The sequence below is a fragment of the Anoplopoma fimbria genome, chromosome 24, assembly GCF_027596085.1.
Source record: "Anoplopoma fimbria isolate UVic2021 breed Golden Eagle Sablefish chromosome 24, Afim_UVic_2022, whole genome shotgun sequence".
Lineage (NCBI taxonomy): Eukaryota > Metazoa > Chordata > Actinopteri > Perciformes > Anoplopomatidae > Anoplopoma > Anoplopoma fimbria.
In genome coordinates this window covers 13,067,985-13,093,966 of record NC_072472.1, presented here as the reverse complement: position 1 = coordinate 13,093,966, position 25,982 = coordinate 13,067,985, and the positions used below count along the sequence as shown (strand labels likewise).

The 25,982-nt window shown below is 40.1% G+C and overlaps 4 protein-coding genes across 8 annotated transcripts; 2 read left to right on the top strand and 2 right to left on the bottom strand.

Moving 5' to 3' along the window:
* Positions 1-314: 314 nt before the first annotated feature.
* Positions 315-3,312, top strand: cfap298 (cilia and flagella associated protein 298). Of its 2 annotated transcripts, XM_054625564.1 has the most exons (8): positions 315-452; positions 630-799; positions 1,422-1,589; positions 1,924-1,991; positions 2,084-2,242; positions 2,382-2,513; positions 2,626-2,721; positions 2,833-3,312. In XM_054625564.1, the coding sequence occupies exons 2-8, from the start codon at positions 661-663 to the stop codon at positions 2,941-2,943; spliced, it is 873 nt and encodes a 290-aa protein (XP_054481539.1). In that variant the 5' UTR covers positions 315-452; positions 630-660; the 3' UTR covers positions 2,944-3,312. The 2 variants fall into 2 exon arrangements, with proteins under 2 accessions (XP_054481539.1, XP_054481538.1); XM_054625563.1 differs by having other exon boundaries at positions 315-799.
* Positions 3,313-3,446: 134 nt separating this feature from the next.
* eva1c (eva-1 homolog C (C. elegans)) lies at positions 3,447-9,477 on the bottom strand. 2 transcript variants are annotated; one of them, XM_054625561.1, is made up of 8 exons: positions 9,067-9,477; positions 7,656-7,855; positions 7,190-7,313; positions 6,822-6,974; positions 5,818-5,961; positions 5,086-5,163; positions 4,898-5,002; positions 3,447-4,810 (listed from the first exon to the last, which is right to left on the bottom strand). In XM_054625561.1, the coding sequence occupies exons 1-8, from the start codon at positions 9,179-9,181 to the stop codon at positions 4,452-4,454; spliced, it is 1,278 nt and encodes a 425-aa protein (XP_054481536.1). In that variant the 5' UTR covers positions 9,182-9,477; the 3' UTR covers positions 3,447-4,451. The 2 variants fall into 2 exon arrangements, with proteins under 2 accessions (XP_054481536.1, XP_054481537.1); XM_054625562.1 differs by having other exon boundaries at positions 4,898-4,990.
* Positions 9,478-11,629: 2,152 nt separating this feature from the next.
* haus1 (HAUS augmin-like complex, subunit 1) lies at positions 11,630-16,722 on the bottom strand. Of its 3 annotated transcripts, none has more exons than XM_054625989.1 (9): positions 16,540-16,722; positions 14,606-14,780; positions 13,645-13,780; positions 13,399-13,533; positions 13,089-13,212; positions 12,270-12,335; positions 12,084-12,155; positions 11,800-11,847; positions 11,630-11,712 (listed from the first exon to the last, which is right to left on the bottom strand). In XM_054625989.1, the coding sequence occupies exons 1-9, from the start codon at positions 16,639-16,641 to the stop codon at positions 11,668-11,670; spliced, it is 903 nt and encodes a 300-aa protein (XP_054481964.1). In that variant the 5' UTR covers positions 16,642-16,722; the 3' UTR covers positions 11,630-11,667. The 3 variants fall into 3 exon arrangements, with proteins under 3 accessions (XP_054481964.1, XP_054481966.1, XP_054481965.1); XM_054625991.1 differs by lacking the exon at positions 16,540-16,722 and adding an exon at positions 14,870-15,171; XM_054625990.1 differs by lacking the exon at positions 16,540-16,722 and adding an exon at positions 14,870-15,172 and having other exon boundaries at positions 11,643-11,732.
* Positions 16,676-21,022, top strand: mis18a (MIS18 kinetochore protein A). Its single transcript, XM_054626368.1, has 5 exons — positions 16,676-16,724; positions 16,915-16,981; positions 17,785-17,907; positions 18,514-18,616; positions 20,942-21,022. The coding sequence occupies exons 1-5, from the start codon at positions 16,676-16,678 to the stop codon at positions 21,020-21,022; spliced, it is 423 nt and encodes a 140-aa protein (XP_054482343.1).
* The last annotated feature ends 4,960 nt before the right edge of the window (positions 21,023-25,982 follow it).

The following is a 25,982-nucleotide window of genomic DNA, read 5'->3' as shown; positions in this document are numbered from 1 at the left end:
GGCCTCTGATAAGAGAACATATACATTGACACAGATAAGTCCCAGACAGTCTACTCAGTCCTGCAAGATTTAAAACAGTAGATGGCGTGTTGAGCCATTTTCAACCTATGCATATTATATAAATGTTATAAGAAACAACATGACCAAGGTTCAATTGATTTAATCTGCCCTGCTGGAGTGCCTCTGAGCAAAGCACACTCTCACATCATCAACATTAAGACTCCCTTCCTACTGAGTTGCGCCTCTATCGGCCACAGTGTTACCAGTATTCACCACTAGAGGGCAGTAGTTCTGATTGGATGGTTCCATTCTGCCGTAAATAGTTCACACGAAAAAGCACCAGGAACCACGAATCCCACATGCAACCTTTAGCTAGTAATGTAAACAAAGCGTGAGCTCCGTCTCCTCATCGTATGTGACGTATTTTTCGTATTTTTCGTTTCGCAACACATGTAAGTGTTAACTACCATTTTCAGTCTCTTTGGAGAAATCCCCCCTTTAATTGATTGGGACAGTTGCTATGGTTACACTGTTTGCCTCAAGCTCCCTGGGCAACCGCGTGTACACGGGCACACACAAGTCTTCGTGTCGTCGCGTTTTAAACCTCCATCCTTAAACGTCTCCTGTAGCTGGTTGAACAGGCGGTGCAGCTACTTGGAGATGGTGCAGCTGCATGTGAAGCGTGGAGATGAGAGCCAGTTTCTCTTCAACACCACCGTGGACTCGCCTCTGGAGACGGTGATCCAGCAGGTTACAGCCATTCACAACGGGAGACTGAAGGTGGAGAGGATCTGTGCAGGTGAGAATGACACACATACAGCAGGCAGCACTCACACATGTTGCTTAACTAAAGATACCACTGATCTAATTTAACCCTTCCATGCATGAATTATGACAAGTGTTTTTATTGCTCTTTAGGCATGAAAAACAAGATTTGACTTTTTCAACTTTTTTTTTTAAATTTTTTAATCCAGCTTTTTCAAAGAGATTTTTTACAGCATGCATTTTTGTTTTCAACTGAAGAAATATGTATTTAACAAACAAATGAATAAAATGATATATATAGATGTGAAAACTATAAAATAATATATGTATATACAAAGAAAATGTGCAGACTATCTTTTATGATAATTGGCAAAGCACCCAGGGCACAAAGCCACAAGACGCATATACAAGAAAACAACATCTGAATAGCTGTCCACTGTAGTGACCTCTATGCATGAAAGGGTTAAATGGATATAAAGCAGAGACACAGAAGTCACGTCCATTATTCACGTGTGTTTCTACTGGTAAACAATTGACTGTCAGCATTGCGCTCCTGTAGGTGGATTTTCTGTTGAACATTTAGATTTAACTATATTTCAGCGCTGAGGCATGCATTGACATTGATTTTTTTTCTTGTGGATGTATGTCCCCCTCAGAGATCCCCGAGCTGGCAGACCATGGCATCACACTGCCACCCAACATGCAGGGGCTGACGGAGGAGCAGATTGTGGAGCTGAAACTTAAGGATGAATGGGAGGACAAGTGTGTGCCCAGCGGAGGGCCGGTATTTAAGCAGGATGAGGTCGGGAGGAGGAACGGACACGGTGAGACTACGATGCATGACTGAAGGCCACGTAGTTTAACAAGAAAATGATCCTTAACATCATAAACGTTGTCAGGGAGACAGGTACTTTGCGTGTGGGTGTAGTTTTGAAATTGCAAACTGTGACGTGGGTGGACAGAGATTTACCCCTCCATATGTCTGATATTAAATCCCTCTTGTGACTTGGAAACTCTAGGATATATACATCTGTAATTCTTTTGATTTGCTTGAAAATATGTTGTTAAATAACTTATTTAATTTCCTTGCAAGCAGGAAAAAATGAAAACGTTATTATATATTATAATCTAACATCCCATCTCTTTACTTTCTACCAGCTCCAAATGATAAAATGAAAGAGGTGTTGATGAGAACCGTTGAGGAGGCAAAGGCCCTGATCTCCAAAGTGAGTATGAGTGTAAACACAACATTTTTGATTGACTTATTCAGCCAGGCTCAATACATTTGACTTATTCTGTCTCTCTTATCATCTTTCAGAAACAAGTTCAAGCAAATGTTTGTGTCACCATGGAGATGGTAAAGGAAGCCCTGGATCCGCTGAGGGGTGCAGTCATGATCGTGTACCCCATGGGGCTGCCTCCTCATGACCCTATCAGGATGGAGTTTGAGGACCAGGAAGACCTTTCAGGAACACAGGTAAACAGCTGCACCTGTTTACTTTGTTTGATTGTTTGATATACATTTGGAGGTGACTCTGTCTTCACTGTCTTCTTAATAATCTATTTTCCTCCCTCCATTCTTCTGCATCCGCCCGCTCCATCTGTCTGAACCTCAGGCGTCTCTGCAGGTGATCACAGAGGACGAGTGCCAGCTGTGGTGGGCTGCCAAAGAGATGCAGAGGGGGAAAAAACTGCAGGACTACATTGGCAAAAATGAAAAGACGAAGCTTGTGGTCAAAATCCAAAAGGTGAGAGCCATTTCAGCCGACCTGAAGAGAGTGCAGGGAGTGTATTTGTTGTTTTGAGTTTTTTCTTAGTTTTTAAAATGACTGTAATCGATTTGTTGCCATTTCCCTTCAGAAAGGGCAGGGGGCGCCAGCGAGAGAGCCTCTGATCACCGATGAGCAGCAGAAACAGATGATGATGCATCAATACAGGAGGCAGGAGGAGCTCAAGGTGAGGAAAGGCTAAAAAGTCATGGACTTTAAAATAAGTGCACGCAGTGAAAAACATGCTCATGTTTGTACTGAATGTGCCTTTCTTACCTTCTCCTGGTAACATTTTCAGAAACTGGAGGAGGCAGACGATGACAGCTACCTGGACTCAGAGTGGACAGACAGACAGGCCCTCAGAAAACAGTTTCAAGGCCTCTCCAACATCAAATGGGGACCGAGATAAACTACTCTACCGCTAAGCCACCCGGTACTTTACAGCTCTATATGCAACTTACCAAGAAGCCTTATTATCAAAATCCTGGAATCAGTTTAATATGACTGTTGTTCAACGTCTTTCAGAGAAAATTATACACAGCGTTCAAATGTGTTTCTAGACTTACATCCATATATTTTCTTCAACTGAACTGAAATGTGAAGAAGACATCTGGAGACATTGTATGACAGATGGAGGCTGATTTCATTATATACCTGATTTATTTAAGCCTAAATCTGATCCCTGTATTTCTTAACCCGATGTGTTCAACCTGTTGTAAAAGTTACATTTTTATTGAAACTGTGCAAACAGAATTATATTAAAATTAAATCTTATTAAATATTTTTCTGGTCAAACATTTTTTTATTAATGTTGTGTTGCGAATTAACAAATGCTCAGGAGTAGTGATTCAACAGGAAGAGTTTAACATGTGCAGGGACAAGGATACTACACCTTTCCTCTCTTTGTCTCCGGTCAGTTACACACACACACACACACACACACACACACACACACACACACACCAGTGAAAGCCTGTGTTGCTCTGAGGCAGGACGTTGCAACATAGTAGTTGGTTGGTCCAGCTCTTGTCCCAGCGGGCATGAGGAAGTTTAATTCCACCTTTGTGGAACTGTTGACAGAGTCAATGCAGTGAATCAGAGAGGAGTGGCTTACTGGCCACTTTCAAGGAACAGTGAATAAAAAGAAAAAACAGCCTGTATGTAATATGTACAGTTGAATGATAATTCAATATTTTTCTACATTCAGTTTATATGGCTCTATAAAGAGACAGTGATGTGTTGTTGTGGGTGACAACATCACATACCTTTGGTATGAACAGATGGCAATTTTAGGGACCAATAACGTAATTATCCTTTAGGAAAACACTGTAATGTGCCTACGTTTGTTAGAGATAATAACACAACCTGTTGAAAACTGCATCAGTGACTTAAATACATCCATTTTCATGGATGCCGTGATTAAACCTTTACATGAGAAACACCACCTTGATCCAGGTTCTCTAAATAATTATTGATCAGTCGCTAACCTTCCACTCTTTTGATCTGGATCTTCGTCCAGATTCAGCCACTGCACTTGCTTGACTCAATAAAAAAATTAAAAAATTGTCTACTAATCGGAACACCGGCAGTTCAATCCCTGGCTTCATTTAGTGGTGGATGTGAATAAACACATTTAAACAATAACAGTGTTTATGTGACCACCCATTTTACAGCATTAAACCCTGTTGATCCTTTAAAAATGGCTAGTACTGCAGATTCATCCAAACATTACATTCTTCATAAACTGAGCTCTCCTGCAAACTGGCAAAACACTTACAATGCTTTACAATGTAAAAAAAGAAGAAGGATAAAAGGTTTCTTGTGTTGTTCATAATAAAAAGGCCGTGAACTGCTGTAGAGAATCTTTTAAAAAAAAATCCTGAAGGTGCTGAGCAGCATACATGGGTTCCAGTTAACTTAACATGAGTTGCCATTCAGATAGGAGTTCATCCAAATCTCCTGTATGATCATCTCCCTGCGCTCAATCCTCTCCGCCCGCTCTGCCGCCTCGCTCACATAAGTCACTTCCTCCCAGCCGTCTATCGCCTTCCTCTCAGCCGCCGAGATCAAAGAGGTCTCTGTCCCCTCTTCCTCATCATCATCATCATCATCTTCATCATCCTCCTCCTCCTCCTGGCAGTTGACAGTGGGTGTGACTCTGTGATCACCGAGCTGGCGCCCCCTGCAGGTCACTCGGACTGATACAGCCAGCAGCGTGAGCAATAGACCGACACACACGCTGGAGGTGAACAGCAGTGCTGCCATTTCTGAATGCTCTGTGTGGGAAATAAAAGCAAGGAGGTGTATTAACATGGTTTAGATGCACATTCATGAATGCTTCCTGACATGTGAGAAATGTTCACCTTTAATGTAGGCATAGGTCAGGAGAGAGTTGCTCATCATGGTTCCTGAGTTGTCTGGCCTTCTTGAACCTTTGGGGAAAGACTCCTCCAGATCTGCAGGAGGAGCTGATGTCAAAATTTAAAATTGTGATGTCAGATAAAATGGCACAGAAAACCTGGATTTGCCACAGATGGCATGGTGCCGTTACCTTTTTCTGTGTCCACAGTAGGAGATGAAGTGGAGTTGAATATATAAGGGTCTACCTCCCTTAGTAAAGTCTGCGGTACTAATGGAAGGAAGACAGAATAGACAGTCTATATATTTATGTGGATGGATCCATACAGATTATGTGACTGTGTACTGGTGAATCTAGAGTAGACCATTCATCAGTATAACCTCCCACACCCAAATCTCTGCAAAAAACTTGGCCCACAATTGAGTGACACTCTGAACTTATGATTGTATTCTGTCCAGCCGCCTACAAGGTTAACACACATTGTTTCGTGCTAGCCGGCGCCAACAGAGCCAGTCTGAATAATTCTGTCAACCAGACTAAAGTCAAATCTCCAAACTTTGATTTGTGAACAATGTTGCTGCATGACCTCACTGGCATCCGTGCCAATCGCAGGATGTTTACCAGGATGCCAGCCTCAACTGGCAAATCTGAGCTCACAGTTTAGTATTTCCCACTACTGTGTTGTTGTTGGGTGTGACATGATAAGAACAGCTGATGGCTGAGATCAACAGATTAGGATCCAAAATAGGAAGCTACAAAAGTTAATTGAAAGAACAGACACATAATGAACAAGGCAAAAACAAAAACAGACACAGAGCTGTGTTTAGAATAATATCACGAAAGCCTGTTCCTAACTGGAAGCCTCTTATTCATCAACAGGCTAGTGATGGTATCTTGGGAATGAGGAAGCAAAAAGAGTCCTACCACAAGAATAGACCACACTGAGGTACTTCCTGGTTCCTGGAAAGCAGGGGTCTCTAAAGGTCTGGTTGCTGACAGCAACAGCACACTTCTGTTTGCTGTAGCAGGACTTGGACACCAAGTGTACAGCCTCGTGATTCAGACACTCTGTGGGGAACAGCAAAGAGAGACTCAGAGAGCAATCATTGAATAAGAAACACAGAATGTGTGTGAGTGTGTGTGTGTAACGCTCTGTCAACTTTGGGACAAATCTCACTGACGTGTACTTCAGCTGCACTAGCCGATCCACTGATTCAATGTATTGCAGAAATGTGATTGTAGTTTAACTATTAAAACACTGTTTGTGTTAACTGTGTTAGTTAATTTATCATCTCCAAATAGTTTTTGCTTACTCTAAAGTCATAAGTTACCTCAAAGCATTGTGTCTTATCATTGTAAGGTTTGTATAATTTGGTAAAACTAATAAATGACAATGGAATCTAGTTTTTGTCCCACACCGATTATATATATATTATATATATATATATATATATATATATATATATATATATATATATATATATATATATATATATACTTTGTGTTGTAAAGCTAATTTTAGTGAACCAGCTGCCTATGTCTTTTTAGGAGACAACTTGGCATGTCACTGTCGGTAAAGTACAGTTGTAAATAATAAAAGAGATGGCTGAAATCCTAAAATAGCCTAGTTTTGGGCATGTTGGCGCACTGTCACACTGTTATGGTTTACGGTGGCACTTGAACATCATAAATGTTATTATTATCACCTGTGACAATGACAAGTAATATGTCTGCTGAGCCATGCATTCCTGCATAACCTGACTTAATGAAACATTATCGAAACTGCAAAAAAAATACAATAATAGACGCTGCTTATTATTTTCCTTGTTTACATTAATAATACTATTAAATTAAATCAAACTATTCAATTATAGGATTTATCTGTTCGTTACCACCGCATGAGAACACTGAATATCCCGTTGACTCACCAAACGGGGGTGGTCTTGTCAGGTGTGAGGGGCAGGTGTCAGGCTGGTCCAGACTTCTCCCGTAGACAGCTGCATAGATGTTCAGAACCTTGGGGGGCTTACAGCGCAGAATCATCGTCTCCCCCTCACACACCACATGTCTTTTATGTTCAGCTGAGCGAGGGGGAAAAAACAGTTAGGACTAAGAGGTGAAGGGGATGATTGCAGTGGGAGACTGAGAGGGGGGGAGGGGGGGAAGTGGAAGGAATTTTGTGAATAGCTGTGTAGTTTTTTATGCTCATGCACCAGTAAATGTATGAGAGGAACTAATGCTGAAACAGGGAGTTGTTCATGAGGGGATAACACAATAAAAAAAGGTAGGGACACACTTGGTTTACACTTGTAGTCCACATGGAGGTATTTGGTAGTGCCAGGACAGGGGTCCATCCCAAACAGCAGGTGGTTGACAGGAAGTTGGCAATCTCTGTGGCTCTGACACTCCGACAGCAGCTTCTGCACAACAAACACCAGGGACAGTCAGCATTCAGCAGAACACAGGATTTGATCTTACTATCACAGAGTGCACAATGTAAATCAGATGCAAAAAGAATGACGCACTAACTGGTTGACAAATGGAGAAACAGTAGGCTGTGTCTTCATACATCTACTATCATCAAACAGTGGCATTCACCAGCCAGCTCATCTAAGAGAGGTGTGTTCATAACAGAACTGAAGCACACATGGGGAGAAAACCTCTCCAATAAATCAGCTAACACTGGTGAACAGCTCCTTTTACACAACTGACCCACTGAGAGTGGAAAGTGTTGTGTGTATCCCACACTATATAAAATGCACCTGTAGAGCAGTAAAAGCTGAACAGCTGTGGTTTTGGGCTCTGAGCGGAGGGTCCGGGTCTGATCTGCAGAGCTGCGGCACTCTGTTCCCGTAGAAGGCGGACTGGATGGAGATGGTGGAGTGACGTGGACAGTGGAGTCGCAGAGGCTGTCCGTCACACGCCTGAGCAGAGTGACTGGTGATGATCCTGGACAGGTAGTCTGTGAAGCAAAAAAGGCACTGGTTAGACTGGAATTTGCACGGAAACGTTGAATTTAAGGGACAATCAGAAGATTTAACACATGAAGTTTCATTTTCTTGACATACTACTCAGCCTGTGGAAACAATGGTTTAATGAACTCTGCGGCTTTGGAGGGAGTTTGCTTAATTAAAAAAAAAAATAACCCTATGATGTCATCAGGTGTATCTCAGCTTGGGCGATAGAATTAAACTCATTATCATTAAAGCCTGAATTACGAATTGGAGGTGTGGGGTTTGAAAAATGCTATTGAGTTACACTATAGGAAATGTAGGATCCAACATTTTTGCTTGGCCCATGCCAGAGACTCAAAGTCAAGCCATTTTCACCATTGATTTATTTGATCTGTCTCTCGTGAGCCCCCAGACTTTATGGAAGTGCAATCCAAAAATCACTGCAGTACACTTTGAAATTCTCTTAATCATATAAAGGACAAACAATCACAGGATGCGTGCTCTTCCAGTGGAACCACAAATAAATGATTACTAACAGGGGTAGAAATACCCACAACTAGTTAATAACTTAATTGAAAATGATTTTTGTTTGGCCTGGTTTGAGTCCTGTTAGTAGTCTCATGTTGCTTTGAAAACGTCTCCCAGATCTCTTTCCTGGGTGGCAAAACTCTGCCAACTGGCATTCAGCCTAATATGACCCACCTTTTGTAGGATGTTGTGTAGATGTTACCTCTGAATTCAAAAGTCTCTTATCTCGATCTGTTTACATTATTTTACATTCATATGTTACATATGAAAAGTGATTGAATTAGTTTAGATGCAAAGTTTAGATAAACTATTAGAAAAAAAAAAACCCACTGGCTGGTCTCAGGCATTGGTGCTCTCTAACACTAAATGAAACATGTATTTAACTCCTAAGTCCTCACACTGTATATTTCACATTAACCCATCTTGAAACACTGGTAATGTGGAAAAAAAGACTAGAAACACCTTGCTTATTACACCGTGCATCACCTGTACAAATATGTGTCTCTCCCCCACTGTAGCTATTATCAAAACATTTAAAACAAGCAGCTCCAGCATAACTTAAGCAATAACACTTTCTGTTCGGGGGGGTTCCTTTGGGGCAAAACTTTTCCTGTGGTCTTTAACCATTCTCATCCTGATTTATTCCACTGCACCACCACCACCACCACCATCATCATCATCATCATCTTACTTGAGAAGTCAGCCAGTCCAGTCATGCTTCTGGTCCACAGGAGTAAAGTCAGGTAGAAGAGGCTGTGGCTAAAGTCTAGTCCGTGGCAGGGACGCGTCCGGTTCATGACTCTCATCCCCTGTCTCTGAGATCATATTAAATACACTGGAAATGTCACTGTAGGTTACAGAACTTCATAAAAAAAAACTAAAAAAAACGTATAAAAGCATCATTTTCCTATAGCCTGCGTTTGGAAGTAGAGGGCCTAAGAGAAAGCCACCGCTTCATCCATCTGGTTTCCTCCACAGAAAATATCACCGATGAAGCGTAAAACCTGGTGAGCAAATAGCAGCTGCGCAACAAGTCCGGTCCAAACGGATCCGACGCGTGTGCTGCTTCTCCCGGACTCTCCTACTGTTCAACACCGCCAGATTTGTGAATAGATGCATGTGCAAAACTGAAAGCGACTTACAGTAACAGCTGCGTGGGAATCATGCTGTGGGCGTGGCAGATAAGAACTATTTTAAAAGGGAAGAGGGGCGACGCACTCAATGGTATGACGCACTGGCAGGTCCTTTTATTCTCCCCCCCACCCCACCACCACCCATGAGGCACATGTTTACTTTTTGGATTTTGGCTAAATGCTTTCATTCAGTGAGGTTTCTCCTGTGACTTTCGTTCTTTTCCTTCTTCCCCCACTGCCATGGACTGACAGGCTCAAATTTGAATGTTTTTTTGGTCACATAAACGCAACATAATTGGTTTAATAGAGGTTATCAATAAGCCCTTTGGTGCGTTTTTCCTTTCTCTGTACATTCATTTTCATTATTTAGTTATTTTATGTGAGGTGCAAATAAACAAAACTCTAACTCAAAACTTATATGTACATGTATATATATATATATATATATACTTTATATATATATATAATGATAAAATAACATTTATTTTTACAATCAACATTTGAAATGATGAAGGCACTTGCAAATGACAGATAGCACAAAATGTAAACCATACTTTAGTCCATACAGAAATGTATCTGGCAATTCTGTTGGTGTGTATATATATATTTGGCAGAAAGTGTGATATCTGTCAATAATGTGGAGCCAGTGTTAGTGTGTACAGGAAGAGAAATCTTCTGTTCAGCAAACCTAAAATTAGTAGGCAAAGATAGTCAAAGATTGTGCCAGCAGCCCAAATATATACATAGTCTGTGTGTGTCCCAAATTGACTTCCATGGCATGATATTTTGATTCTGTTTCTTTTTATAAACTGTAGATGCCCTAACCATGATGCCTTTGAATGAAGCAGGGGGCCTACTGGGTAAATTGCTCCCCGGCCCACATCCATGACCTCCTCCATGGTAACCGGTCAATCTGTGTGTCCGCCTGCAGCGCAGACCTACACAACAGTCAAGCTGATAGACGTTGGGGTCTCCACGCTCGGCTCCATGGGGGGAAGACTGGCAGGGGGAGGAACCGAGAGGTGATATTTTGCATACAAGCTGGTCAACAGGCCCCCTAGTTGGTTTCCATTCTCTGTATTTGAGCTTTAGGCACCATGGGAGTGGCTCCAAACCCCCTTTTATGTGCAGTTATCCCTCCAAAGCCTGTGGAATTTTGTTGTCAAACTCTAAATGTTTCCTGCACTCTATTTTGACGACAAGATTAAGACATGAAGGTCCAAAGAGGAGGGTACTATTGCACTTAAGTAAATGTACTCATAAGATTGCTCAATTCATGTTTTGAGCTATGGTGAAAGAAGTTCTGAAATATGAAGATGTCTAGGCTTATGTAGACCTGTAGAAATAAGAATTACAAAAACACTTTTGTCCCATTGTAAAGCTTTCTCACACTAGCAATTTACAATTCCAGTTAATGACAATTTCAAATGTCTTTACACCTAAGAATAAGGTAGAACTTAGTGTTTATTACTTTTGAAGACTTTCTTAAGTTTCCATACAGACAATCTAAACATATTAATTAATATGTCCAACACACCGAACCCATTCAAATAAGACCACCTCTCTGTGTTTCACCAGACAGATGGATAATTAATATACATCTGGCAAACAAACTTTAATCAGAAAAAATGACACATGACATGTTGTTAAAACACAACCCCTAAATTAGATGGTAGAGATTAGTAAATAAAGACAAAACATTTGATTAGTAGTAATGATGTTTTGTAACAAACAGGACGAGGTTGAGATAAACTGATTAAGTACAACAAAAGGAAGAGAGATTTTTACCTCAACTGTGGCTTGAATTTCTCATATATCAAAATATTTTAAGTCGTCTTTTAGTGCACAATATTTCAAAGAAATAATCGGTGGTGGAACACACATATCCTGTCTAGGGAGGTCGCTAAGTTTACTGAGGACATTCAAAAGAGGGAGAGCGTTTGATTTGTTTGAGGGGAACACAATTGTTGAAATTGCAAAAGGACATATTGTCAGAGGGAACCATTTTGACTCCTTAAACTAATATTTTACAGTTCAGAGGGTCTTTAGTTGGCTGCTGCAACACCTTACAAAGAGTCACCAAGACATAGAAATAATGACTTTATTATTTTTGTTCAAACACAGAAATTTACAGCTCAAAATTTACATTATAAATATCTTCACTTGAAATCCATATTCATCTCAAGTTGGGAACCAATAGCAGCCTGTAATTGGGGAAACACATCTGCATTAAAATAAACAGTAAGCAACCACATCTCGCCCATCATTGAATAAACTTTTTAGATACTCACCAACTCTCTTTTTGCTTCTTCTATTTTCACCTGAGCCAGAGACGGGCTCTGTTGAGGTTTAAGAGGTAAAAAAATATATATTGTTAAGTCAAATAGAGACACAAAGTCGTTTGTAAATGTAATTCACCCATTTTTTGTCAAATTGGTTTAATAAAGTGAAATCTACACACATAAACAAAAATGAAACTCCTCAAAAAACGGCATTATAAAAATATTTAGGATAATGTGAAAGCACTGTTGGTTGTTTGACTGTTAGCAGAAAAAAACAAAAAAAAAAACCGTACTGGGCTTAAGTCCATGTAAGGCTCCAGTTTATTTTTCAACGGGATTATTTCTTGTTTCAGCGCGGTGACTTCCTACAGAGAGAAAAAATAAAAAAGATGACGCATTTCAAACCCTTAAAGCAGAAAGTGTTACATTTTCATTACAAAGGTGCTCGGTTGTGTTGCATGTGTAACAGCTGAAATTACCTCAGAGAGCTGCACAATAGCCTGGTGGGTGATAGACTTGTCCATGTTCCTGGATACAAGTTGAGCCTGCAGGATCGATAGAATAGAATAAAACATCCGACCAAGAGCTGCATGATATAATAGAATATCTGGTTCCTCCTGACAATGATACCAAGGGCGTTAACTGTTGGACCCGTCCGCAGCATCATCTCTTTGCTCTAACCCGGGTCAAACTACAGTCTGTCTTTCTTACCAAAATGAAAGTGGTAACTCCACAGAGGAAACACATATAAGCTATTACACCCGAAAGTTTCCCACTAGTAGATATTTGCAGAGGGTTTTGTAGAAGACTCCACTTTCATCCATTAGTTGTTTGATTTCTTTTTGGGCTTGTGTTTTCTTTAATTGGTGGCTGACGGTTAATTAATGCCTCCTCCGACTGCATAGCAAGTTATCATTAATACAATTTTTCTTAATGTTCCCACCTTGAGCAAACTTCCCACTAAGACATGAAACCTGCCATTAATTGTTAGATTTTTTTTTGGCTTGTGTTAATTGGCATTTTCTCTAACTGGTGGCTGACAACACGGTTAATTAATGCCTTTCTCAGACTGCATAGCAAGTTATCATTAGTACAATTTTTCTTAATTTTACCACCTAGACCAAACCTCCCAATAAGACATGAACCCTTTGAAACATAACAGGGCGATATATAAAACTCTTGAATATCTGGGCTTTTTTTTCTTCTTATCATTTTCAACAGCAGTACATTGTAACATGCATCAACCCCTCAATGCAATACGCAGCTATTACAGATACAGGTATAACATTTCAACGTACCTCCGCCCTCTCCCGTCTGCTGCTGAGCTCTTTAGCCTTTGCCGTAACAAAATCCATGTTGAGCATTCTCTCCTCCGCTTTAGCGCTCTCCACTGACTGTGCCTTGACGGTTTTGTTGATGTCCCTGAAGACAGTTAAGAACACTGATTACAGATGAGGCACAGTGTGTAGCAGCACATCGTTTGTCTGTTGTATCTGGATGTGCTTACACACATTATGTCACAGCCCAGGACTGTGTGTTTGTGTTTACTATAACAATAGTACAATTTCATGATGCCAAAGTCATCATCCTCTGCATCCGTGTTCTTACTCTTGCAAGTTGCTCCGCAGCACCAGAGTAGCACCGAGCCTCTTTCTTAAGGCCCTGAGTTCCCTCTCAAGTCTCCTGTTTGACTTCTCTTCTTCCAGCACTGTGTTGGTGAGGTTGTTCACTGCTGGCATAAAGCTAGACAAGACGTAAAAAAAAATGCAACTGTAAAATCTCTCATTTTTCATGTCTTTCTTTAAGGAAACTACTGTCTAGAAAATAAAAATCGACAGTGCAACGTCCATGTACCTGCCCAGCGATGTGTCTCTGACTCCAAGCACCATGGCCGTGTCCACTAAAGCAGTTAAATAGTCATCAGCTGGCTTTGACAAGCTTGCACTGGACAGACCCACACCTTGTAGGAGAACATCACGGTAATGAGCACCTAGATAGAGGAAACACAGTCTGAGTTCTGAGAAAAAAGGATGTGGAGACTTTGTGGGGGTGAATAAATGTCTTACACTTGACAAAAACGGCATACAGTGACGCATGTAAAGACACAGAATCAGCCTATTAAAATGTATATAGTTTTTGCCCTTCATCTCTTGTTATAATAACAATGTACTCACCACAATAATTGCTGAAATCTGCTTAAAAGAAGTCCATGGGACAAGAAAAACAAAGCATCCAACTATAACCTGTATGTTTTCCTGTGCAATAAAGGAATACAATGTGGCTTATTTCCAACCTTTCTGATTGAACATGTGTCTTTGCCCATCAGACTTTTTTTTGCAGCGATGTCACTTTGTGCTCAGATCCCAGCTTTTTATATTAGTGAGTACAATCATATCTATAATATTCCTGTTCTATCTTTATTTTGTTGTATAGTATGTGTATTTATTGTCTGTGTCTGTGTAGTTGTATAGTATGTGTATTTATTGTCTTTGTCTGTGTCTGTGTAGTTGTATAGTATGTGTATTTATTGTCTGTGTCTGTGTAGTTGTATAGTATGTGTATTTATTGTCTGTGTCTGTGTAGTTGAGCTGCTGCAACACTTGAATTTCCCCCATGGGGATCAATAAAGGAATATAATAATAAGAAATGATGGCAAAACCTACTCAAATATGAACAAAGTAGTTACAACTGGAGTTCTCCTATGAAATAAACGTTTCTACTATCAGATAGTCTTCTTAAATTACAGAAAAAAAAACTATGCAATAACACTTCACTTCCACATTTCATTTCACTGTGCTTTGTGTCAGTCCCTCACCCTCAGTCTGATACTCGGAGGCTTTCTGTTTGAGGTCTTCTGTGAGTAGAGCTGTGTCGCTGCAGCGGGCTTCACTGGACCGGGCCAGCTGGTACAGGACGTCCACCGTCCTAGTGTTGACCTCAAAGTGTGGCACCGGCTGATCTCCAAACACAGCACTGAGCCAGCTGTTCACCTGAGGAGCCACGTGACACAAACAGGAGGGTAAACAAAAGACAACTGCATTAACTTATTATGTCATGTTATGGAAATATTGATCATTACCTTCTTGATCTTCTCGCACATTGTAAAATAAAAAAAGGTAACAAATGGCAAAAACGACTATCTTCTCAACACGTTTAGGTAGTCCAACAGCACCTAAAAAAGTTTTCCCTCTCTGGTTTTGCGCCCCCGAAATTCAATCTAACAACTTCCGGGTCACTGGCCAATAAGAAGATGGAGCAAATGTTCAAACTACTTTTAGTGCCAACAACTATTTAGATTTTTTTTACTTGATATAATATAGGAAAAATGGTAAGGAGTTGAGCTGCTAAAGGCAAAAAGGTGACGGATTATGCAAATGAAGGACAATAAAGTTATCTCTTTCCGGTTCACGCTCCCAAAGATAAAGTTTATATCAAGATAGTTCATGTCGGTTCTCCTGAGATAACCTTTTCCCACGCTCACACACACTAATGAGAAACGTATATAATTACTAAATGAATGAATGAGTGGGTGTTTTTTTTGGCAATACTTATTTTCATTGGATTTTGGCACAGCAAATATTTATATCTAATTATAACATTGTATATTAGGATATCTTTCCGTATCCTATATTAATTTGGGCTTATATACAACATGCATTATGTATAATATATCATATAATACATACTAATATTCTATGTTTCTGAAGGTTCATATATGGCCCTTAAAATGCAGGTGTGAAAACAAAACGCATGACTTCAGATGACCACTAACAGATGGGATTGGGATTGGTTTGTCCTTGTTTAACAAAAGTGTGAATGCACATGGTTTACTGTCACATTTGACTTGCCACTCACTAGTGTTATTCTGCAGCATCCATCAATACATATGATACAGATTTAGTTTTTTCCTTTGGCTATTGGCTCATATTAGAAAAATGCAGTTAAAAAGGAATAACCCTATGACTATTTGTATACTGCATGGTAGCTCGGTGTGTGAAGGAGAGGTACCTGATTGTAGGTCCTTCCTTCCTGCTGCTGTCAGGTTGCACAACCAGCTCTGCTCCCAGTAGACCACACGACACTAATACACTGTGCAATACAATAGTTATAATAGTTTATGTCTGTAAATATAATATTTCAGTTACTGTGGATTATTTACTGTTTTTTTATTGCTCATTTGCTTATTTATAATACTTTTAGATATTTTTTATGTTGTTTTTTTTACTATGTCTCTTGTTTGCACTATCCTCTATGCTGCTGTAATCCTGTAAATTTCCCCGCTGCGGGACTAATAAAGGATTATCTTATTTTATCTTATCTTACCTTGAATTATTGGAGCAAACGTTGTTGTTTTTGCATGCCTCAACGGTAAACGAATATGAGACTGTTTTTTTAATACATGTATGAAAACATTGACATTTCCTAAATACAAACAAAATATTTAAGAAAATGTACACACATACGCACATTAATTCCCATTTCTCAAAGCGACAATATGAGGCCAAAAAAGGGAAAACAAGAACCATCGGGGTTCTCTCTTCGTGCTTTATCTTTAACAGACGAAAGAGGAAGTACACACAAGTCCTCATCTCGCGTTGTTCGGGTACCTCTGGGATCTCCACTTCAACCAATCAGCCACCCGCGTAAGTTCAAAACAGCTTGTTTGGGAGAAACCTGGTAAAACTAACAGCTAGTAGAAATGGCGGCGAGGGAAAATTTGTTAAAACACCGACATAAAATTGTCAACACCACATTTGAGTCCAGCATAGACTCCACCGCCGTGGAAGAGAAGTTGTTCGGCCAAGCAGAGGAGGAGGAGGAGGACGGGGACGACGGACCCGTGGTCTTCATCTGCGGGAAGTGCAAGCTGCCTGTCGGGGATTCAATGTCGTGGGATGGAAGTGAAGATGGACAAAACCAAATAAGATTGAAGCGTGAGTAACTGTAGCTTGCATGCTTGCTGTTTTTCTTACCTTCTTATCTTTTTTTAATTTAAACTGCTTAAGTTAATTAAAGTTAACTGGATATGTTTTTTAAAAAAGTCTGACAGAATGGTGCGTTCAAATGCAGTTGTAGAGGCTGGGTATTTACGCCGCTGACAGGTTTGTGATGTTTTGGTTTCAGGGGTCACTGACAACGTGGTGGTTGGAGAAGACACTCGCCTCCATGAAGCGAGTAAAAGATCTCTCTGGTAAGATTGCCCTGCCTAGTAAAGTTACTGTATTAAGTATTTCAATCATTTCTCTCAGGTAAAAGTACCAGTACCAATATGTACAAATACTCCCATTACATTTAAACGTTATGCATTCATAATGTCAACTTGGTAAAAGTTCACTTAAATGTACTTTTAACTATCAAAATTAAAAGTGCTCGTTATGCAGCAGGGTTGCCTCTGTCAGAGTTTAGACTGTTATATTTTTGGCTTAATCTTGTAAATGACATTTTACAGTATAGTATAAACAAAGTCTCATTTAAGATGTATGTTTTGTATGTGAAATCTTAATTTACCAAGTAACTTGTGACTTAGGCTGTCACATAACTGTAGTGGAATAAAAAGTACCAGTACTTCCAAATAGCACTTGAATAAATGTGCTTCATCTCTGGCCCTGTCTCATAGACTGGGGCTTCAGGTAACCAATAGATAACGCAACATTTTGTCAACCCTGGTTTTGTTCCCCATACATAAAATAAAATGACTTCCCAGAAAAAACAAGAGCTTTGGTCATTTGCTTAAGTAAATAAAAAATGATCTATAGGTTAACTCCCTGCTGAATTGTAGTGATAACTTTATTAGAGGATGATAGAAAGTACCCATCATTGTTACCTTTCCCCAACCACAAATAAGTATCCCTAACCTAACAGTTTTATTTGTCTAAATGTGTCTAATGTGTTGTTGTTTTTTTAAAATACATTGACAAATAAACTACTGGTGTTTTGTAATTTATACATAAGTACTTGTTAGATTAAATCTGTCCTCCTGTTTTCCCCCTGCAGTCTGATCGTGGATCTGTTCTGTCGAGGCTGCCACTCTGTGCTTGGAATGGTTTACGCATCAACGCCTAAGAACCTCGACCACAAGAGGTTTACATTCTGCTTGAATGTAGCCGACATTGACAGGTATGTTAAGGGCTTGGAATGTTTAGAGACGCATACATTAGTTTATGTTTTTATAATGTGATTTTGATCAATTTCTGATAAAATTGTGGTGATTAAAACATGACTCTGGCTGTGCAAAATGTTGTTTCCCAAGATGTACATTATCTGAGGAAATGGTTTCCACTGAAATTGACGCCTTATTTTCTGTGTGTAGAAACATGAGTATCTGTTTTGTAATGAAACTTGGAAACATGCAGCCTCATTTATAACGTGTTCTTTATTAAGTCCTTGTGTATTATTTAAAATATAATTTGTTATACACAACGACTGAAGGTACAAGGAATTAAGAGCCAAAGCTAATGTGTTTTTTTTTTTTGTGTGTGTGTGTGTTTTAAATAACAAGTTGAAAATAAGATGAGATATGTATTTTAATTGCGTTATGAAATCATAAACAATAATAGTAAGTCCAATACCATCCGAGAAAATATGTCTCCCACGAAAACTCAATGTGATAAACTCTACACAGGTAGTGTTTATTGTTGGGATATTGTATGGAATGTCATTAGTTGTACAGGCATAATTGGTACCTGCATTAAGCACCCTAATATTACACTGAATCTTTTCCAGCTATGTGCTTGGCTCTGCTAGCCAGATGTTGGCAGCAGAGGGCCCCAAAGAGCAGCCAGTCACACTGGAGTACAGAGGCAACGTTGAACAGCAGCTGACAGAGGTAAATTACTGCTGCTGCTTTCTTTGTCTGTTTTCTCTGTTATTGTGTCGCTATTAGATCAAATGTTTCATCCACCAAGCATAATGTCTGCTCCAAAGCTCATTGCAATATGTAATCATGACTATTTCTACCAACACAGGTAACATTTAGTCCTTTACAATTGTTTTGTTGTGTAAAAATGATTTTTAAAAATCCAGAAATGACCCTTACATTGGCGGTTATGAGTCACTGTTCTCTGTGATGCATTGTCCTTCAGACAGTGATCTCACATTTATTTAGAGCCGCTCTCTCTCACTGATTGTCAACACACAGGTTGCACTAGTGATGACATCAGCTCAGTTCTGGTAAGCCCACACTCCTGTGATGGGCAGACGCTTGTATCAGACATTACCTCATCTCACCATGTCTTCCCTTGCAATGGGATTTATTCTTCATCCCATTTTAGGTTCAATTTAAATAAAGAAGTATATTTTCAATAAGTTTCAGTCAAAACATCCAAATCCATTTCAGTTTATAATTACCTTTATGTTTAAACTGTTATTTGCCTTTCTGTTTGTCACATTTGTATTATTATCAGTATGAAAATGTATATATTACTTTTTTCACTGGAATAGTGTAGCATTTCCCAAAGTTACTCATAATCATCCTTTGTTTAAGAGACATCCACAGGCCATGGTTAGGCCAGTAGGGGGCGATAGTGTGCAGGAGTACCTGCTATCCCTCCCTCACTCTGGGACCAAGGACAATAGATGGGAAGCATGTTGAGGAATCTTTGTTGGAGGAAAAACATGTTTTGATCATGAAGGGTCTTTGTCACTATGGCTGGATGTATGCGTAGCATTTAGTTTTACTCTCCAATGGTTTCTGAATTTTCCGTCAGGTGACAAATGATCGATTGTGTTATGAGATTATATCTTTGTAACAATAATTATTATAGACAAGAAGAAGAAAAAAAAACATCACACGGGAGCCACAGAGCATTAGATTTGCTTTTTTTGTCCTCATGGAGACTAAAAGTCTATGTGTATTAGCACAACAAGTATTGCGTCATCAGTGTCTGTGACTGATAGTTACCATGTATAATTATCTTTTATCTTCGGTTCCCCCTTTGTTAACCTCCAAAAAAAAAAATACATTTCAAAATGAAGCAACTCTTTAGTTAATCTCGCACGAAGAATCCCGTGTCACCAATGTAATAATGGTACTACACATGCAAATGGGTGCGCCATATAATAATATATAATATGGTCTTTTGAAATGTCGGTTACCACTGAAATCCACCTCGTCATCGACTGTGTTTAATTTTTATGCGAGTTGGCTGAAGATTAATAAAACCATGGTTTTTCGCTGATTGTATTATATTTAGGTGGTTATAAGATAAGATAATCCTTTATTAGTCCCGCAGCGGGGAAATTTGCAGATAAAGCCGTTATTGATCGTGAGCCGTTGGCACATGTAACAAGATTATAAAGGCCTTTGTCTAGGTCAAGTTTTAAAATCATTCTTAAATCATGTCTGTCAGCTTTAATAATTATGGATTTTTCACTGACAAGTTCTACTTATATTTCTTTCCATCAACATGGTGTTTGGACTTTGGTCCCAAAGCTGTTTTGCCAGCAGTCAATTTCCTAGACAAAAGTTTAAATGGCATTTTCCCGTTTTTAAGTTAATAGCTTGTCCATCCACAACTCATTGTAGGTATTGAAATGCAATCATTTTTGGTGTCCACAAAAATGTTTCCTTAGCAACGAGTATTGAAAGCTGTTGATGCTGAACATTTCTGTTTCTCAAGTCACAAGTGAGCGACTTATAAAATAGTTTTGGCATTAGTAGTTACAAATCACAACTGAGAAATCACCAAAAGTTTAAATATTTCAAACCATAACCAGTCCTTCGTCCTCGGCTATACTTAAATAGTTGATGGTGCTCATCCCGCCCGCCGCCATAGTTAATGTATTCTGTCTGTCTGTCTGTCTGCCTCGTAGACACTTGTTTGGGTGTTTCATCTTGTACACTCACTGACCTGTTCCCCCCCCCCCCCCCCTTCATACCCATCCATCCCTGACCACTTCCCCTTTGGGTTTCGTCATTCCTCCTCACTGTCCCCCTTTTCCATTTATCTTTACCCCACCCCTCTTTCTTTCTCACTGCTTCCTGCTGCTGCCTTCATTTCCCACCTGTCCATTTTCTCCTTCACTTCTTCCTCGTCCTTTCTCCTTCATATCCACCTATTCCATCTTCACTCTTTACTCATTTTCGCCAACCCCTGTGCCTTTTTTTTTTTTTTTTCCTCCATCTCTCCCGCCTGAACCCCATCCTTCCCAGATGAAAATGCTGGTCATGTCCATGGCACAGCGGCTGGAGGAGATCGACGCTGGCCTTCAGGACGGATGCGATGTGGCATGACAGTGACGGACGTCCGCTTGTCTGGGCGGGTGCTTTGTCCAGGTGGTGACTCCTCGCCCCCTCACCTTTTACAGTACTGCATCAACATCAAGTTTCACCTCAACCACATTCCAACAATAATGCGTTTTGCCCTAGCCTCACCTTGGGCACACACACACACACACACACACACACACACACACACACACACACACACACACACACACACACACACACACACACACACACACACACACAGAGCTTCCACTCCGTTTGTCCTGATTACCGGCTGTGAAACAAAGACTGCCTGCAAATGTAATCAATCATGTTGTCAGTTGGGCTCCTGTGGCTCATGGCACCATCTTTTCTGTGTGTCTCGGTGCAGAGCGAATGTACGCTGTGAGCAGAATGTTTATTTGTGCAGGATTTCATCAGGCAGGCTGCACACTCAGCACAATGCTGTATTGATCTGGCCACTCCGGGCCACACACATACACACCTCTTCTTTGTTCTCTTCCTCGAGCATGGAGCCTTGAAGGATTTCTGTTAAATGCTTTTCATCACCTTACTGTGGCCAGAGGTAAAAAAAACATTTGATCATTTGTAATGAAAAACATGCTGTTTTAATACTGGCTAAATCTGAGTCAGGCAAATGATTGGCTATTTTTTCACTTGGGAATTATCTAAAGACTTTTCCGTTTTGTTGTTGTTTTTCTTTTCAAAAAAATGCCAGTTTTATCCATAATGTATTTGCGTACCTAAATTTCTTGTTACATTGACTCATTATTGGTTTGTTTAATGTTGATTTTGTTTGTTTATAGTTGTACAAGTTTTCTTAAGCATTTGTGAGTAATAAAGTATTCAAACGTCTTCAAAAATGATGACATTGTTTTAAAAATGCATTTCAATATTTTCAGTTTTAAATGAAGGATGGAACCAAATAAGATAAATTCAAACTACCAGGGTAATCCTTTTAAATGCTTCTTTTTCTTTGACTTTGTGCTGTGAGATTGTGTGGATAAGTGGCTCATCCTGCTTTGTCTCTCATTATTATTATTGGATTTAAGAGATAAACAGAAAGTTTAAGGCCTTGCGGGGTCGGGGAGGGTGGTGATCATGTTTACCAACTGACCTATAATGTGCCCAGCAACACTTTCTACCAAGGCGGGAAAGCAGCTACATGCTGTACTGCTTGCCCTCCCTCACCCACGAGGTTTCATCAGCCTCACAGAACAACAACCGTTGGAAACGGCCAACCAGCACGCTGTATCCAAGGGCAGGTTGCGATGGCAACTGAGAGCACGTGCTATGCTGAGTGCCTGTTGCCATCTCGTCATCGTGTTCACCGCCAGAGGAACAGCCAGCCAGCTCGCTGGCCGGCATGCCTGTCAACAGACGTTATCCCCCGCTCGTGCTCAGACACACACCGGGGGGAGGAGCCCTGCACAGAACCCCCACCCTCCCCACGCCCTAATCTCGGTGTGATGTTTTTCTCACTGCTAACCCCACCCTTGCCCATCTTTCTCCCTCCCCCTCCCTCTAATTCTCCCCTCCCTCAACTGCTGGGAAAATAAGTCAAAACAACAACAAACACGCCGGCGTGGTATTTGTTGTTTCTGGTGGTGGGTGGTGTTGTTGTTGTTGTTGTTGTCTCTATCCAGTTCCTCTCCTAAGGATGAAGTGCCTGCATGCATCCCGCACAGAGAGTGGATGATGCAAGCCAGCCAGCTGTCTGTCCAGATGTGTGCTGGTACGCCCTGTAACAGTCATTTTGGAGAGAATCGCCTTGTTTGTTTGTTTGTTTGTTTGTTGATCCATTCAGAGCGATAAAGCTAAGAGGCTTGTAGCTGTGAAGTCAGCGTCACCGCGAATGGCCTCTGAACTCCTTTAGCTGTTTTATATATAGACATGGTGTTGCTGGATGCATTGCACCGCTCAGTGAAATTATTGCACGGATTTCACCCCGTTCACCCCTTAAGTCCCGACCAATCATTACCACCCAAACGAAGACCAGCGTAGAAACACACACATGCATCAGACTGTGCACCTACACACACATTCTACATGCACTCGGGGACAAAGGATGAATAATGCAGAGGTAGTGTCTGAGTGAAAGTCGCCTCCCCTCTTTCCCTCCTTTTCACCTTCCCCAAGCAATAAGGAAGCAATGTTGCCATGGAGGCAATGAAGCCTCGGCACACAATCGGCCAATTACAGCCATCCCTGTGTGAAACGTGAGACCAATGGCTGCGCGAACTGATGCTGCTGTTGCCACAGACACTGAGATCCTATTGGCTGAGCTCTGCTCTTTGATTGAATTTCTGATCTTGTTTTTGAGAGGAAAAATATCTCAAGGAGTGCCACCTGTGTGCCAACATACAAAATATGTTTGTTTTCATTCCATGAAATGAAAAGGATTACTTTGTTGGAGGGAAAATGTTTCTGTTTTAGGGGTTTAAGAGACTTAAATTCAGTTCCATTTGATTGGTGCTGTTATAAAGTGAGAAAAGAGGAAAGATTTTTTATTTTTTTTTCAGCACTAGGTACATCTTAAGGTGTATGTGTTTGGGGTATTTTCAATAAAAAGATGGGAAAACAACCATTTCAATAACGACAATTTTAATCATTGCTTTATTCTTTCATTTAATTGCAATTTTCTGCCCTGCCATCGTATTTGGTTTTCCCCTGACAAAAGAACCACACCCCACAAGTTGCTCATTGCTGGTTTATGACCAATTCCAGGTTTAACTCTTCATATCCCAAACCCCAGGTCTTTTGAGTTCCGCAGCAGTCTCACTATAGCTGTGTTTTATCTGTGCAGTGCATGTGAAACTTTAATACTGGTTATTTCAAATATTATGTTTTTGCTTATATAATCATATTTACATGGCACCTTTATGTAAATACTAACAAAATTATTTAATATATTACATGAAGTACAAATGTTAAATCCTCCCTAATTAAGTTTGAAAATATTACGTTTAAAAAAAACTTGATTTAATGTTTTCTTTTTAAATAATCTGTGGGGTAGAGAACCCAAATGAACTTTTCACTTGGTTGATCGCCACTGCTTTTCTTCTAATGGTTGGTTTGCTTGACATATGCCTCACTGAAATCTTCTCTTAAGATCTAAAGTCATTAAGACAGTCTGGTCTCATCTTTGTCTTTGTGTGGCACAGACTAGACGGCAGGTCAATTAGTAAAGCCCTTTCAATTGGGAGGTTGCATTTCCAAATTTAATCTCAGGAATCAGTGGGCGTAGGATGATCTTGGTGTCAAGAGCAGTTGGGAAACTTAGTCCAGTTTGGTCTTACTGACAGCACCTCAAGGGCGAAAGCGTAAAGTCTCTGATAAGCCACAGCCTTCTCGTTTGATTAATCACCTTCATCTGTGTCTGTGATCAAAACAGGAGAGACGGCCAGTCAGAGAATGGTCTGACGGATGGAGTAACCCAAATCCCCTCTGAGTGCTCAAAGCCTCCTGCTTCATTAGAAACATCTGCTTGTTTATTTCCCCCGCACGTCTTTGTGTACTCCTGCGTCTGACAGGAAGTCTCTCACTCTCTCCTCGTCCTCTGCATGTGTGAGAACTGCTGAGGGAGGCAGGTCTGGTCTGAGGTTAAACCAAGAGGCTCAGGTTGTCCGTGTGTGTGTGTGTGTGTGTGTGTGTGTGTGTGTGCGCGTGTGCGTGTGTGTGTTGGGGAGACACGTTCCTGGTGTTCAGCACTATGCAGCAGGTTAATCGTCTGTTTTCCTCAGACACAAAGGCTCGTCCTGTTGCCAGTGACACCCTGGTGTGTGCGTGTGCGTGTGTGTGTGTGTGTGAGTGTGATGAGGAGTGGGCTGAAAACAGGATTAGTGTCATCAGGATCTAAGCCTGAACAGATTGTCAGAAATAAAGTCTTGCTGTACAGTAAGTGGTTCAGTTTGGCCTCATTAAAAGTGATTTGATTATTAAAACATGATTTTTGTTTGGTAAAAGATGTTTAAAAAACAGTGTCTGATGAACGTGTTTTCAGTGCCACAACTCAGATTATCAATTCTGGAATAAAATCAAGAGATCGACTTTTTAATTTGCTCTCAAAGCAAGTAGCCTACATTCCTCCAGGCGGTGGCATATGTCTGCTCTTGTTGTTTCTGGCCCAACCCAAAGATTGTCAAGATGTATAGCTTGACAAAGGAATATCACACCATAAGACTTTGAATACTAATATATATACATATTTTTTTGTAGGCACAGGAAAATCATAGATCATGCATTTTCCTCCAGTGGTCCCCAAATATTTCTGGACTAATTCCTGGAGAAATCTGATGTACAAACTGCTTTCTATTGTTTTCTAGGACATAAAATTCCCCTAATATGTTTATGAGGAATAACATCAACTTATTGCCCCACCCCTGCTGTGACGGTGGAGAGGGGTGTTTGTTTATCATAGACTCGTCATTGTAACTTGACCTGTTTACATACAGATTAACGTAGCAATAATCTGTGTGTCAAGGAAGAAAAGTGTTTTTGTCTCTATTTCGGCAATTTGGATTTCTTCCATTAAGGCTTCCAGTGATTACATTTGATAAACAACTTGCCTCTGCAATCAGAATATTTGAAAGGACAGCGTAATGCTGCAACTAACTTTTTCTGACTCTTCTCTTTTCTATAATTTTTATTATTATAAATATTATAATTATTATTATAAATATTATTATCATTTATTATTATAAATATTATTATTATTGTTACATTTTCATTACTATTTTACACAGAGGCTTAACTTAAATTATTATTTTATTTATTCTTTTGTCAAAAACCCAAATACATTAGATGAAAATATTGCTTTGCATTTTTGCATAGTAAACTCAAACTATTGATTTTGAATATTGTTTATGACACATTTTCTGCTCCATGGCAGTAAAATAATTACTAAGTCTAGTATTCCTAATCAGTATCCCTCCCTCCACATATATGTGTCTTAAAACATAATTAT

Coding starts and splice junctions, on each gene's coding strand:
- mis18a (XM_054626368.1), top strand. CDS start 16,676: ATGTCGTGGGATGGAAGTGAAGATGGACAAAACCAAATAAGATTGAAG. Junction 17,908..18,513: donor AATGTAGCCGACATTGACAG/GTATGTTAAGGG, acceptor AATCTTTTCCAG/CTATGTGCTTGGCTCTGCTA. Junction 18,617..20,941: donor TTGAACAGCAGCTGACAGAG/GTAAATTACTGC, acceptor CATCCTTCCCAG/ATGAAAATGCTGGTCATGTC.
- cfap298 (XM_054625564.1), top strand. CDS start 661: ATGGTGCAGCTGCATGTGAAGCGTGGAGATGAGAGCCAGTTTCTCTTC. Junction 2,243..2,381: donor AAGACCTTTCAGGAACACAG/GTAAACAGCTGC, acceptor TCTGAACCTCAG/GCGTCTCTGCAGGTGATCAC. Junction 2,514..2,625: donor TTGTGGTCAAAATCCAAAAG/GTGAGAGCCATT, acceptor ATTTCCCTTCAG/AAAGGGCAGGGGGCGCCAGC.
- eva1c (XM_054625561.1), bottom strand. CDS start 9,181: ATGAGAGTCATGAACCGGACGCGTCCCTGCCACGGACTAGACTTTAGC. Junction 6,975..7,189: donor GGACTACAAGTGTAAACCAA/GTGTGTCCCTAC, acceptor CCCCTCGCTCAG/CTGAACATAAAAGACATGTG. Junction 5,164..5,817: donor CAGTGTGGTCTATTCTTGTG/GTAGGACTCTTT, acceptor TCCTTCCATTAG/TACCGCAGACTTTACTAAGG.
- haus1 (XM_054625989.1), bottom strand. CDS start 16,641: ATGAAGACCACGGGTCCGTCGTCCCCGTCCTCCTCCTCCTCCTCTGCT. Junction 13,213..13,398: donor CTGCGGAGCAACTTGCAAGA/GTAAGAACACGG, acceptor AACTGTCTTCAG/GGACATCAACAAAACCGTCA. Junction 11,848..12,083: donor CTTACATGGACTTAAGCCCA/GTACGGTTTTTT, acceptor AAACCTCAACAG/AGCCCGTCTCTGGCTCAGGT.